Source organism: Anguilla rostrata, chromosome 2 (genome assembly GCF_018555375.3).
Source record: "Anguilla rostrata isolate EN2019 chromosome 2, ASM1855537v3, whole genome shotgun sequence".
NCBI classification, from domain to species: Eukaryota; Metazoa; Chordata; class Actinopteri; order Anguilliformes; family Anguillidae; genus Anguilla; species Anguilla rostrata.
The window spans coordinates 44,904,579-44,919,128 of record NC_057934.1 but is presented as its reverse complement, the minus strand read 5'-3'; the positions used below and the strand labels follow the sequence as shown (position 1 = coordinate 44,919,128).

The window sequence follows — 14,550 nt, the reverse complement described above, 5'->3', positions numbered from 1 at the left end:
TGGAAGGTCAGCACAATTCTGTGAGCTGCAACTAGCATAGCAGGCAAAGAACAGCATAGGCAATCAGCAGCGTATTCCATTAGTGTGTGCATGTGATGAGTATGGGAACATGTAATGATGTGTGTATGTGATTGGTTGAGTATGAGAACATGCAGTGATGTGTGTATGTGGTTAGTTGGGTATGAGAGGCAATTGTTGGCTGCAGCAAGAGTTTCTTGACATAACTTGCTTTGCACATTTCATGTGCGTCACTCATTAACACAAAATCATCAGCATCCCAGTTGTAAAAAATGCAACCATTGCATTGTTAGCCATCCAAAATTGGAGGGATACCAATCCTTCCAGGGGAATTTCCATGGGCTTTGTGGTTTATCTTATATGCAGAGGGGAAACGTGAGAATAAAAAACAAAGAACATCATCTTTATTGTAAACAGAGCTTTTCATATAGGTTTAGTGTGACTCATTTAAAGTATAGCCTGCAAATACTGTACAGTATCCTTTCATACCTGCCAATCATGTCAACCAAAATGCAAATGGTGATGATAAAATTCCCCAAACAACCCATCAGACTCAGCTAAACTGGTGGCATGTACAGTAGCACATCAGTAGTAAAAACAGCATTGTGCATTGAAAAGAAAAGCCCTCACCAAATCAATTGTAATCTGGGTTGAATCAATCAGCCAACTAATTAACATGGTAGAGGAGAGAGGGTTAGATTTGAAGAAATATTTTATTTAACATTAATATATGTATTTAATCGATTTAGGAAACTATAAACCGATTAAATACATATTTTAATATTAAATAAAATATTTCTTCAACTCTAGCCCCCTGTCCTCTACCATGTTAATTAGCTGGAAGAAATAACCAACTACTGTACCTTTTTTGATCAGTTAACAGTGCTTATGTATATATACACAGACACGCATGTGTATATACTGTATGTGTGTATGTATAATTGATTATACAATCACTTCAAGTCATACAGAATATGAAATGTTGTATGTGCATAATATAAGACATGTTAATAAAAGAAATAACATGTATTCAGAGTGTTATCGCAATGTTAAAGTGGGTCTCTTGACAGTTGCAGAGAGGATTATTCCTATTTTTTCCATCATCTTCTGAGTTGGAAGTGTAAATCTTTAATCATTGCATATGTTGAAGACCTGCTTTCTCAGAACTGTTTGTGGAGGGAATGCACTAGCATGAGTGGGACTAGCAATGTACCCTCATAAATCATTCAGAACGTTGTTTAATCAGATCATTGCTTCTCTTACTGATTGGATTATTAAGTACATGAATAAAAAATTACCTAATTGCAAGGGTTTGTACATCTTATAATTATTGTCAATATACAATCATTTTTCTTTCAATTTTTGACCTTGTTTTCACTTTGTATACAGCACAAGATAAGCCATATAGATTACTCCTGAATAACTAATATGAGTTTAGTTTCTTGCCTTACTGAAACACAAAATAACAAACCAAATTAGGTGAAACTTAGATTAAACATATCTTCCATATTGGATCATTTGGTTGGATGCAGTATATGCTTTATGTTGCAAATGTTTAAATGCATACTATGCAGGATTTTCACCTTGAACGTCTTTACTATGATGCACTGGCAATCTGTGTCTGTGTTCACTTCTGCCTAATCCTTGCTTGTCTGCTTGCATTTGTCATTCTAAAAAGTGTTTGTGATATTTCTGGGTGTGACTCTTTTTTCTTTGTGGGCTGTATTTTGAAAAGTATCTGGCCAATGGAAGAAGACAGAGAAGAAGTAGAGGAAACATGTATGTACTGGCTACTACAGTGGTGCATTTTCAGCTGGATTAGTGCTGGAGAGATAGGGACGCCTTGGTGGCTAACCTATCACTAACCAATTAGCTGGTCAATGTTCGGTAACATTATCTAGTTGTCATTATTAGCTAACTCTATTCATGTTTTGCAACGTTAGCTGGCTGGCCATGATAGCCCAAGAATTTTCTGTAGATTTGATTATACTATATAAGTAAAAATGTAAGGCTGGAGAATAAGATTCCAATCCACTTCTCTCGGCTCATATGGGCAAGCAAGCTATTGTTAGCTAGGAAGAAGGAGTGAGTCTACCAGTTGGAAAATCTATACCCATTAAATAATGTATTTTTTCCAGATACGACTAAAGTTTGACTATTGCAGACTAATATCCATGGTCGGACAGACACGTATTTTTCATTAAATTCATCTTAGGTGAATATGCAGTTGTGTACCTTTGTTGCCACGGGGGTTGGCTGGTAGGCTGCAGCCAAGAGGTCTCCTGGGGTACTTCCCCAATCTGCTGAACAGAGAAGGCAGCCTAACATCTAGCTACACGGCGGGAGAGACATTTGCTGAAATAGATAAAGCTAGACTATGTAAAGATGCAAAAAATCTATCAAAAATAAAAGGGACAATGAATTTATGTGTTTGTGAATATGCATGTTTACGTTACAGAATTTTACTATGCTTCCAGGCAGGCTAGAGCAGACTGAAACCCACAGGTGGTGTGCTCGTCGTGGCTAGCATAGGCTCATTCCATCGCCACTAAGGAAAACCTAGCTCCCCATAACTTTGAAATCGGATTTGTCTGTCAAGTATTTTGGCATACTTGTGACTGCCTGACTGGTCTGAATGCAGCAATTGCTGGATTTTTAAAAAGACATAATTCCAGTCTGCAATGTGATGTTACAAAGCTACCGACATAGCTAGCCAGAGCAAAATGGTTGTTTTATTGGTGCATGAGCTTTTTCATCGTGGGGATGTAGGCAGGGTTGAGAACGAGGTGGGGACATTTTTGATTGTACATACAGGAGTGAAGCAAGGAAAGAAATCCTACATAGTATGCCTTTAAATGAGAGAAACTGAACTGAAGATGAGCTTTTATGCAATCATAAAAGCTGAAGGAGTACACAACAGAAGAAAAAAAAACTTATGGTAAATAGAACTGGCAAATAAAAGCTGATGTATTTGCCCAGAAGAGGGTAAATAGCTGCTAAGGTTTGATATTCAGCAGTACAGGGTAATAGCCTAACGTGCACTTAGTGCCTTCTGCAAATTGCCAATGTCTTATTTGAATTGTAGTACTGCTCCTAAACAAAAAGCAAACCCCATCCATGACTCAATGGTTAAACATACTGCACTGTCCTTCAAAGGAGACCAAAGCCAGAAGGAGACGCTCACATTGTAGGTTGGCAGCTTTGTACCAGCCGTGAGATGTAGCATTCAAATACGGGGAGCAGCTGATTAAATGAAACTACAGATAAGAAAATAAACTATTCACTTATGGGCTCTGGCTACTTGTTTAGATGATCTTCCATCTCAGCTTGGTTGGTTCAATTTTAATGATTTTGTGATGATGGGAAAATTTCTTAAGCCGTGGAAGAGACAATACTCATATACTCGAATATCATATTACTGTACACTATATAATATACTTACCAGTTTCTGGGTATTAATGGAATGTCTTCAATGTGACGAATTCTATTGAACATACAGCATCAGTCAATTATTTTAATGAACGGAAGATAAAATCATAATCTGTTTATCTTCCTAACATTCTTGAATGTGTTGTAAATATGTTTTGTCATTCATAATAATAATAATGAGACAATACATATTTACAACACATTCAATAATGCATTTACAAACAGATTCCAGTAAATACATAATATTAAAAAATGTATAATATTAAAATATAAGTAAGATACAATACAATAAGAAGTCATACAATTCATGTGATATAAAACAGAAAAGGTTTTCATACATCTATTAACTGTTCTGATTGCTTGCAGTAAAATAAAATGTAGGATTATGTGAATATAGAAGGTGATACGTCCAAACACAGCCATGTAGATGTGCTTTTCATGGGCGAAAACTTCTGATGGGGCTGAAGATGTTGATTTTCCCCTATTTATTTCACAGCATTGGTCTAATGTAACATTTCATTAGCATAGATAGCATTTCATTAAGAAAGAAAAAAAAACACTTTATTGTGCTCTTGTTCATTTCTGATGGATCACAAAGCCCTTTGAAATCCATCAATAAGCAAGTCTTTCAGTTGCCCTTTTACAACTGCATTACATGGTTAAACATTATTTTCCAGAGGTACTGTTTTCCATCTTTTCTCTTGCCTGACTTCACGTTGACACAGGAGTGCTACAATATGCAGTACGAAAAACATGTAGGTTACTTGTTAATATATCTGTAATTAAAACACACAGCTCATTAAATCTAAAGAATTGCATTTAGAAAAGTAACAACTGATGAGGAAAAATGTCCAAATCCTCTTGGCGTTGAAAGAAATGAAATCCAGGAATCCCAGAATTATTAAGGCTGTTGAAATAAGACATTGGACTATCCAATTACCTCTAGTATTCACTCAAAATATATAATCAGGTAATACATAAAGCAGTAGTAACAGTTTGTCTCAATTGTAACAATTGAATGTAAATAGGATTAACGCTGAATAAATTAAACACTTTTTAGCTCTCTTCAACTGGGTTGCTTAGTCATGCTTGTTCCCTCAGTGAAAGCGAGCGTTTACAAAAGTGCTGTTACAGTCCAATGTTGTAATAACACCTCATAGTAACAGAGTATCAGCTGTTAATTTCTCTTGGTAGTTGGATGACGTTGAAATGGATTGTTATGGTGGAAATTATGAATCAATGTTTTAGCCTGGTCACCCACTCTTTCCGTTGGCTTTCTCTGTACTGTATTTTAAAAGCATGAAGGCTATTAGCAAGTCTCCTGCCAAGAAAGATTAAGATGCAGCTACTTGGACCTGCACTTAAACCCCTTTACTATATTAGTATAGATACCTATTAGAAACGCCTTTCTCTGTACGTGAGAGAAAGCCTGCTCCGTTATTTAGGTGATTTTTCATGCAACATGTCAGAGAGCAAAATATTTGACTACAAAATAATAATGCAAAAACCTAGTACTGGGTTCCACAGATCAAGGGAGGTCAATGTTTGTGAATAACAAAAAGCTGCCGCATTGGGGCTGCCATACACTTTTATTACGTAAAGAATACATTCATCCTCGGGTCTGTAGATCAGTTTAGTGGCTGAAACATCAGCAGAGCATGTAATGACTTGCTACCACAGCACTTTGGTTGAATATAATTATTTGGGGAACGATGAATCTCAGCTGTTAATATTGTGCAGTTTGATTTGTGATTTCTGCAAAATATATGCAATAGAAAAAAAAGGAAGGAGGGGGGAGGAGACCAAAAAGGATATGTTCAGAAGAGTGTACCATTTCAACAAACAGTGCAGCTTTTTATCCATCAGGACAGGAGACATTCATTTGAGACTGAAAAAAATAATGAAGCTGTCTCTAAAATTCATGGTTAAAACCTGATACAAACAGGTAATTGTTTCTTTTTATACAGCAAACATTGCAAATATAGAATTTTTATATATACACAGTTTTTCGATGTAGAATGCATTGATAAATAGTTACTTTACAATGCAGAGTGAGAAAAATGTGTGCATGGGAGTGCAGTTCTCTGGCAAAGAAAACCATATACACAGTCTTGTATACAGTGATCAGCGGACATGTTTTTGTCGGTTTTTCGCTCAAAGTACACAGACAGTTAATCCACAGTCACAGGACATGGCCATGCAATACCCAAATAATTATATTCCAATACTTTTTTTGCTTGTTTTCTTTTTTTTCTAGAAAAAAAGATTAGGACAATTTAATACAGCTGACTTTCCTCAGTTGAAGATCTTTCTCTTTCATTTGGTTCATATACTCACAAATGTGAGAAAGTAGTTTTTATGGTTCTTTCTCCATTTTGTCCAGAAATACAGTCTGAATAAAAATAGCTGCGGAGGAATTTCACAACAATCTAGATATTTCTCCTTGTAAATCTATTTCTTTCTTGTAGTTTTAAATGTTTTGCGCTGTATTATTTTGGTCCATATTCAGAAGCAGTAGTCTGGGTAAAATCAAGATTTCTGTTGAGCTGATACCCCTTTCCAGTAGTCTAAAATGTCATGCAGGTCCTCGTCCTTGGCAAATTGCACTTTTTTGCGGAGTGCATGTCCTGCTGCCATGTACTCCTCTTCTTTGTGTCGTTTACGGTGGAGCTTGAAACGCTCCCAGATGCTGTGGGCTGGTTTGCAGGAGTACTCAGGACTGGAAGAGTAGCTCAGGTTGTGGTACTGGGGTGAGAGCTGGGAGTAGGCAAGGTCTCTCGGGCGCGGGCGTGTGAGAGGCTCCAGAATGGAGGGCTTCCTGCTTCCCGGACCCTCCATCTGCTCACCCTGGTGGGAGCCTGGATAGGAGTGCCGATGCTCACTGTACTGACGGATTTTCTCTGCCTCCGCGCGTAGAATGGCGGCCGTTGGCGTAACGGTCAGGATGGTGTCAGCCGTTGGTGAAGTTTTCTCAATGTACTTGGCCTCAGACTTGTAGGCTCCTTCTGAGCGGAACGACCTGGGGCTCCGTACGGAGCCGCTGGAAGAGGTGCTGGAGCGCTTGGGTGCGGCCTCCATACTGTGGTGCCTCTGCAGCGGGTGGTGGTAGCTCTCTTTGTACACTGGGGAGAGGAAGCCAGACTTGCTCTGGGGCTGCTCTGATATTAGCACTAGTTGGGGTTCTGCAGTGGATACTGCTCCAGATTTCACACCTTGAAAGGATGTGGACTCAGATTTCAGGGCATCAATGCAGTTATTGATGATCTGATTTACTTTGTCTACCTCCTTTGCAATAGTGGAGATTTCAGCCACTGAACCTTGGTTGTTACCAGGCATGGACATATCACATTCTCTGCGATCGGGTGGCTCCCCAGTGCGGACCTCAATGTAATTCCCCTTGGCTGTTTTAGGGGTTTCACTGATATCCTGTAGTTTGTACTGCTCCATTTCGCCACTGGAAGGTAAGTAGGGCATCCGGGGCATGTTCTCTCCACTCATCATCTGCTTTTGTGTCAACTGTGAGATAGTTCCTCCTTCTAGTTCAGGTCCATACTTGAGTTCAATTATATTCTTCTTGATATTTCCTGCTTTTTTATGTTTTTCATCTTGTTGCCGTTTTTTCCGCAAGCAGTAGTAGACTACCCCTAAAACTATTACCATGCCAAAAAGACACCCCAGGATGGTCATGATGTAGTGAGTGGCGGTAGAGTTGTTTGCCTCTCTCTCCTTTCCTTTTTTTGTGCCTGTGGAAACAGACAGACAGGTGTGGTTGTATTGCAGAGAATTGCGTATTGAGGCAACGCAGTAGGTATACTCTGTGTGAGCTTTCAGATTTTTCAGTTCTATCTCCTCCTTTTCTTTCTTGAGAGGCTGTATGGTGGTGAAGAAGCTGTTGTTGTAGAGAACCAGGATGTACATCTTCTTGAAAGGATTAGGGATATGAACCATAATGACCGCACTGGTGTGTGTCACTTGCTTCAGTCTCATAATAGGCTTCACATCAAGGTCAATGTATGGTGGGCTTATATTGATGATGTCATAAGGCCCAGTCCCTGAGGGGCAGTCCTCTACTCCACAGGGGGTTGAGTCTGGTGGGAGTGTGGTGGTGTCGGGAGTTCCAGGGATGTATGAGGTCACATAGTCCTCTGTGCACAAAGTGGAGAGCATGTGCAGGGCATTGCGGTAAGTGGGCATGCTTGGATTCTGGCTGAGAAGGCTGTAGCCAGAGTAAATCGGAGGGGAATCACACACCATGCGCTCAGTTGTTCTGTTGGGGAAACCTGCCAGCCACTTGAGGAATCCCAAGAGCTCACAGGAACAGTTGAAAGGGTTGGTATACAACTCACAAGTGGTCAACTTATTCAAACCGGTGAAAATTGACCCATCTAACTGCTGGATACGATTCATAGAGAGGTCTATATTTTCAATGTTGGGGCATTCCCAAAAGGTATTGGGTGTCACTGTCTCAATCAGGTTTGCCTGGAGGTAGAGGTACTGAAGTTTGCCTAAACCCCTGAGAATGCCCTCTGTCAGGTTCCGCAGCTTGTTGAAGCCCAGTTGGAGGACCTGAAGGTTGAACTGGGCAGAAAAGGCCCCATCCTCTATGTAGGTGATCTCATTCTTGGTCAAGTTCAGGTAAGTCAGGTTGCCAAAGCGGCTAAGGGCAGAGTAATGGATGCTTTTTATCTTGTTCTCATTTAGACGCAGGTCCACAATGGTGCTGTTGATGTGTTGGGGAATGGCCTCGTAAGGTGGCTGGTTCTGACTGCAAATCGCCAGCCAAACAAAACCCTTTTCCCCCTCAATAAGCCAACAGTCCCCTCTCACCCCACCAGTCTGCATCAAAGAGAGGAATGCCACCCACCAAAAAAAGGCACTCATCACAACATGTCCATGGGAAGCTATCTGCGCTTCTCGTGAATTCATGATTTTACAGATAGTTACCGAGTGGCGACACCATCAACAAGGCGGGATAAGTTTCCTATGAGACACAAAATGAGGAATCTCACAGGGTTCACAACCTTTCTCCAGTTTAGGCAAAAAAGTCCATACTTCACCACCAATGGAGTGAAAAGGACAGTAATTGGATGATTCTGTACTGTCTGGACCAGACAGTGTTATACAAGGCAACGCGACACAGCCTGTGCATTTAGATTTCTTTGCACGTGTGACTGTTGACTGGCATGAGGTGCTGATTGGTCTCTGGGACTCAGTATATCACCACTTCAGATTGGCTTGTGCTTATTTCCCTTGTGGCCCACATTTCTGACTAGCCTTGATCTCTTGTCTCTTGTACCTTCACTGATCTTTCATTTATGACTCCACAGTCGACCCTGGAAAGGAAGAGAAGAGGGGTGGATCAGTGGAAAGAAGGTAATACCGACTTGAAACTGAACAAAAATCTGCATATAGAACAAACACATCACTTATATGTGACCCATTGAACCATTCTACCACACACCAGAAAGAAAATAATATTTGTGCTGTGATGTGCATAGATTCTGTGTGGATAACATCAGATAGGATACCAGAATGAATATCAATAGAATCATAAATAAAAGAATCTAGAAGCTCTGTCTACATTATAATCTACACCTGCAATTTCCAAATAAAAATTTAACATGGAAAAATACTGTTTGCATAATAAGCCTAAACATTTATATATAAATAATATTTCTAAACAGGCAGTAAATCAGCAATTTACTTTTAGCAAGTTAATAATTTTATGGATATTTGGATAATAATCTCAGCCAATTGGGATTATTCTCTTCAGAAAAGGTCATTATAATATACTTCTGAAAACTGTAATAAATACAACAAAGAAATACTAAAAATATAATGTAGAAAATTTGAAAGATCACATATTTCAAGACTCATGTATGATGTATAACATAATTCCAGAGGCTGTTATGTGGTTGAAAGGACGGCCATCAGTGGGACAAAGTATTACGTATTAATTATTAAATTTTTATTTCAATTTACCCTTTAGAATACATGATTGGACGAATTAAATCATTAAAAAATAAGTTTCTGATGTACATATAAGACACATTATACTATCCTCTAAGAACACGTTTTCCTAGCTCTGCTTTAAAACATACTGCTTATGAAATCCAATTTCTTGGTTTTTTTTATTAGTGCAATTTGCTCCTGCTTTCTCTGTGGAGATTGAACTAAATACACCCTGTTGAAATCCCATGTTATAACATGGGATAATGTAATATCTCCCGTATTGGCAGCAGGACCCCATCCTGCAGCCCCACTGGTACATTACATGTTGCCATATGGCCTAAGCACTGCATGAACCCTGTGGCCCAGACAGCCCAAAGAGTAATTGATGTTTGACATCTTATAAAGTATTGTGCTAATAAGCCCAAGCAGACAACAGTTGGTCCCCATAAATAAGAACGAGCATGTACACATACTTTGGTAGACATGTTTGGTAGAGATGTTTGGTATGACATATATCTATGTTCATAGTACTGTGAAAAAATCAGGAAATTCATGGCAATATAGAAATGTACCACTAGGGACAACACTACTGAATCTTCAAAAGTACCCTCATCAGGTCAAAATGAAGGGCCTGCTACTACTGTCACAGGAGAGCAAACAAGCTGTACAATAATAACAGCCCTATGCCTTGTCACATCAACTGGAAGTGTGTGATATTGATAATAACTGCCAGACCATGTACACTGTTGTATGGCACACTATACTCCTGCAGATGTATTTGCGCTATACCTTGGCAATTCCAATGCCCTGTGTGAACATGACATATGATGAGATTCCATCAGATTGGCCTCCTCACTGTGATGAGTTCCCAGAGTAAATATGAGCTGAGGAGCCATACAGCAGAAGTTGATTGATGGTTGAGAGGCCATGTGCTGATTAGTGCTTGAGGTGACTTGATCTGTTATTCAATATTGTGAAAGCATGGTGCAGTTTATTACAAAGGTCTTTATTGATGAAGTCACTGGCAGTGGCATACAAGTAATGAGCTCTGCATTGAAGCAAAATTAAATTTCGCCCAGCTGAGGACTACTGTACCAGTTATAATTGTATTCAGTCTAACAGCATAAGGAGGTGATTTCTCAAACTCTGCACCAATTTGTGAACTGCAGTATTGGGATGTATTGCTTTGAAAGAATAACCTGACTTGTTTTTCCCTTTCCTTACTTTTGAAAGAAACATAATGCACCACATATTTGCTTCAATGCCATCGGTAAGTCACTCATTCTTTTCAGTTGAAACACTTAAAAGTGACACTTGCATTTGAAACAGGCACTTATGGTTTTGCAATTTATTATAAAGTGTAATTTTCTCTCAGACAATACAGGCAGATTGTAATACTGTAGAATATCTGTTGTTTGGTATTGGCATTTTGTGATAATGAGGTATTCGAATTTCATTTTGCACTCACATTATGATGTGCACAGCAATGATTCCCAACCCTTTTCCTGGAGATCTACCATCCTGAAAATTTTAACTCCAAACCTAACAAAACATGCCTCTTTCAAATGCTACCGATGTCATTGAGCTGTTAATTCGTAGAATCAGATGTGTCAAATTAGCGTTGAAATGAAAATCTACAGGGTGGTAGATCTCCAGGGACAGGGTTGGGAACCACTGATGTAAAGTTCCTGCACTTTTCCTGCTAATGCCCAGATTGTGTCATATTTAGAACAGCTAGGTAGAGAGCATGCTACAATAACATAGCCAATAATGGCTATGATGGATCTACAACCATGACTGGAACCATTAGCCTACAGAACAAGCAAATAAAACATCCATGCCACATTTATTCATGCTAATTTATATCTTGCTTAGCTTAATAGGAAAGAAAATCAGTGGAAAGGCTCAACAATGGCAATGCTATCTAATCCAACTTTGTACAATATTAACCAACTAGTTTTGGAGATGGTGAGGGAAAACACTTCAGAAGTCTCAGTGACCTCATCTTCATTCTACATTTTTCTAATACCCATTCATCAGAAATCTTACAGCACCCCTAATATTACTTGTTCATATAAATCTGTACTGCCTTGATTACCTAGACCATATCAGACAATAGCAACATCTGTTTATTGCACTTGCAATAAATAAGTACATGGGACTTACCTGTTATTCCTCCAAGAGTACAATTAATAAGGACTTGCGATGCTATCAGAGCTAATGAGATCGATAGGTCTACCATGTTAGCCATCATCTATTTTCCTGTATTAGTCCATACAATGTTTAACAGGATCCCCTATAGAACAAAGTATCCATTGTCTAAGGCCTTCTTGGCTATGTTTTACTGGGATAGCCAAAGAATCGCTGGCTCACAGAAGAAAGGAATACTGACCACAACCGTAGCTATTTAAAGTGCATGTACTTGTGTGAAACACCAATTATGTTACATATGGACAATGGACAAACTTGACTGGAATAACAAAAAAAAAAAAATTGTTCCTGATGTTTCAATAGGGGAATGTTTTTACATTACTTTATCTCAAACTTATAGCATCACAAATATCATAGTTAATGTTGCAAAGTCTCACCAAAGTTCTAATGACAAAGCAGTGCTGCAACATCACTTTTTCCAGTTTAGTGAGCTTTATGGCATATACATTACAGTTAGTACCCGCGTTATCATATATCTGTAGGTTCTCATTTTTACAGAGATATCCAGAAGGGCCAGAGAGGTTAAATTTCTTAATGTGAGCAACGACACATTTTGTCAAGTCCTACAGCCCTACAGCCTGGCTAAGGAGGTAATTCTTGTTTAAACTGGCCAAAGTATGCCCTTGACATGACCTGCATCAGCCTTGCTTAGATTATTTGGCTCTTCTTGGGAGAAAATCAATGCAGCTTTATTAATCATATTGACTTATGCAGGCTTGATTTTGTGCATGTGTGCTGTAGGTCACCGTCCCTGACTGAGGCTTACTTCCTGGATTTTGTTAAACAGTGCTCAGTACACCATTGTTTTGTCCATGTTTCTTTAGGATGAACGACAAAAGCTGAACCACAGATGGAGCTATAAATGTAATAAATGTAGACAGAAATGTTATTTATATGTACTACACTCAATCCCTTACCCTCCACTGGCACAACGCATGTACAGAACAAGCATTAGTATGTGAAAGGCTCGGAAAATAGCATAATATTGTCTTGAAGATGAAGAATGAATGAATCAGCCAGTTTACATGTGAAAAGATGTGTGGAACCTAAGAGACAATCAAAACATTAACAAAAGAACATAAAAAGAATTTTCAGGATCACACCTATTTTTTTCTGCCACACCCACAGATGGTCTTTGTTGACTGGTTCCTAATGCGCAGAGAATTTGACAATATTAATGAGTTGCCTTGAAGGATATGCAAGATATTGCATCAATGACATGGATATGACCGAATGACCAAGTATATTAAAACATTTTAAATATCTGTATTTCCTTCACATACAGTATATTGAGTGATTTCAGTGTCATACAATAAAAGGAACTGCAATTCTGAAACAGCAAGATTTGATTTAAAGCACAAAAATTACTTAAAAATACACATACACAAATTCAGAGAATTTGTAAATGACTCAAAAAATTGATTCAGGCTAATTCAGGGCCAAAGTAATATTTCGCAGTATTGTCTTCAATACTGTACCTGAAGTTTTATTCCTGTTTGACTCTTATTTAATATTCTGTATGAGCCTTTTCTTTGAGGTACATAACCGAGTTCCTTTCTGTGGTTGTGACATTGCTTTCTGGGAAAATTAATGTACACGGTCTGTAAAAAAATCCAATCCTACTTCACTGCAGTGTTTCAACATTTTCTTCTTTCTCCAGTGTTCATTTAATATTTATAGAACACGATCTCTACCTTCACAAAAATAATACATGACATAAATTGTTATAATTCAAGTTATAATAATTAAGCAATAAACTGTTTCGAGGTGGATGAGTCATGTAGTAGTTCTTTGTTTTTTTTTGTTTATAAAATTGTTTATGACTGCCCAGTGCCCACAGATCTTTTCAAATAATTTTCTATAGTAACTTTTCATATTTCAGATTTGTAATGTGTTTGATATGTTTCACATATGGTTTTTTGAAACAGAAAATATTCTGGTAATTTAAAAAAATCAGTATCCGTTCTCCATGTGATTTTTTGTACATGGGCATATATAACATTTCTGGATTGCTTCACGATCACCTTTATTTTTATAGTTTGCCTGTCTTTAAGAAATATCAACACAGCTCTGGATGGGGTCAATTTGAGCAGTAATTACAGTTTGAATGCATATTTATTTGTGCCCTTAACTTTTGGGCCCCACTTGGTCTCATATGATTTGTTTATAAACTGCATATTTTTCCAGTCAATGACTATAAGGTGCTTGTGTTTCCAGCTGACATACCTGTTCCTTCGTATGGTTGAGCATATCCCATCATTTTTGTGCCTGATGACGACATGTTGCGCAGACTGCACACAACAAGAGTTATAAACCTTAGAAAGTGAATCTTTCCACTCTGCAAGGTTAAACTTGTTCTATTACTGAAAACATTGCTTGCTTCTTACATAATACATAAAATACTATAAAAGAAAATTCTGCAATTTCTGTAATTTAATTATATAGGGATCAACAGCTTGTAAGCTGGCACTGACAATGTGGCATTGCTTTTGTGAAGAAAGGCTATTGTAATCACGTGGAAAACTTCATATAGGCCCCAGTATGTGAATGAAAGCAGCCCCATACAAACAACATTTCCAAAAGGTAAGGTTACATCATCTACTGGAAAGAGAAGGTCCTTATGTTTTTTCAAACAATATAAACCTATTCACAACTCTCCTTCAAGAAACAAGCAGTGCAGAACTCATGATAGAGAAGTACTGAGTAATGTATTAAGAATGTGTGACAAAGAGTCTGTTACCATTTAGAAAACACCCTGTTCTATAATTTTAAATGAACTTTTGGAATTAACTAACCTTTCTGTGAACCTCTGTTCACACAGCACATTCAATTTAAGCATTCTACATTGTAGTAAACTGCTGTGAACATATCTGTAAGCAAATAAAGCAATAAATATTGCATATTTGACAGCATATACTCGTGTGGGAGTTCGACAATGTG

The 14,550-nt window shown here is 38.2% G+C and overlaps 1 protein-coding gene across 8 annotated transcripts in view; it reads right to left on the bottom strand.

Annotated features, from left to right (window-relative positions):
* Window positions 1-5,017: 5,017 nt before the first annotated feature.
* LOC135248176 (protein ELFN1-like) overlaps window positions 5,018-14,550 on the bottom strand; it is a 144,924-nt gene continuing 135,391 nt past the window's right edge. For all 8 annotated transcript variants that reach the window (XM_064322497.1, XM_064322499.1, XM_064322494.1 and 5 more), the window contains one exon: window positions 5,018-8,780. In XM_064322497.1, coding sequence (XP_064178567.1) covers window positions 5,977-8,373 — 2,397 coding nt within the window. In that variant the 5' untranslated portion in view covers window positions 8,374-8,780 and the 3' untranslated portion in view covers window positions 5,018-5,976. The remainder of the gene's footprint in view (window positions 8,781-14,550) is intronic.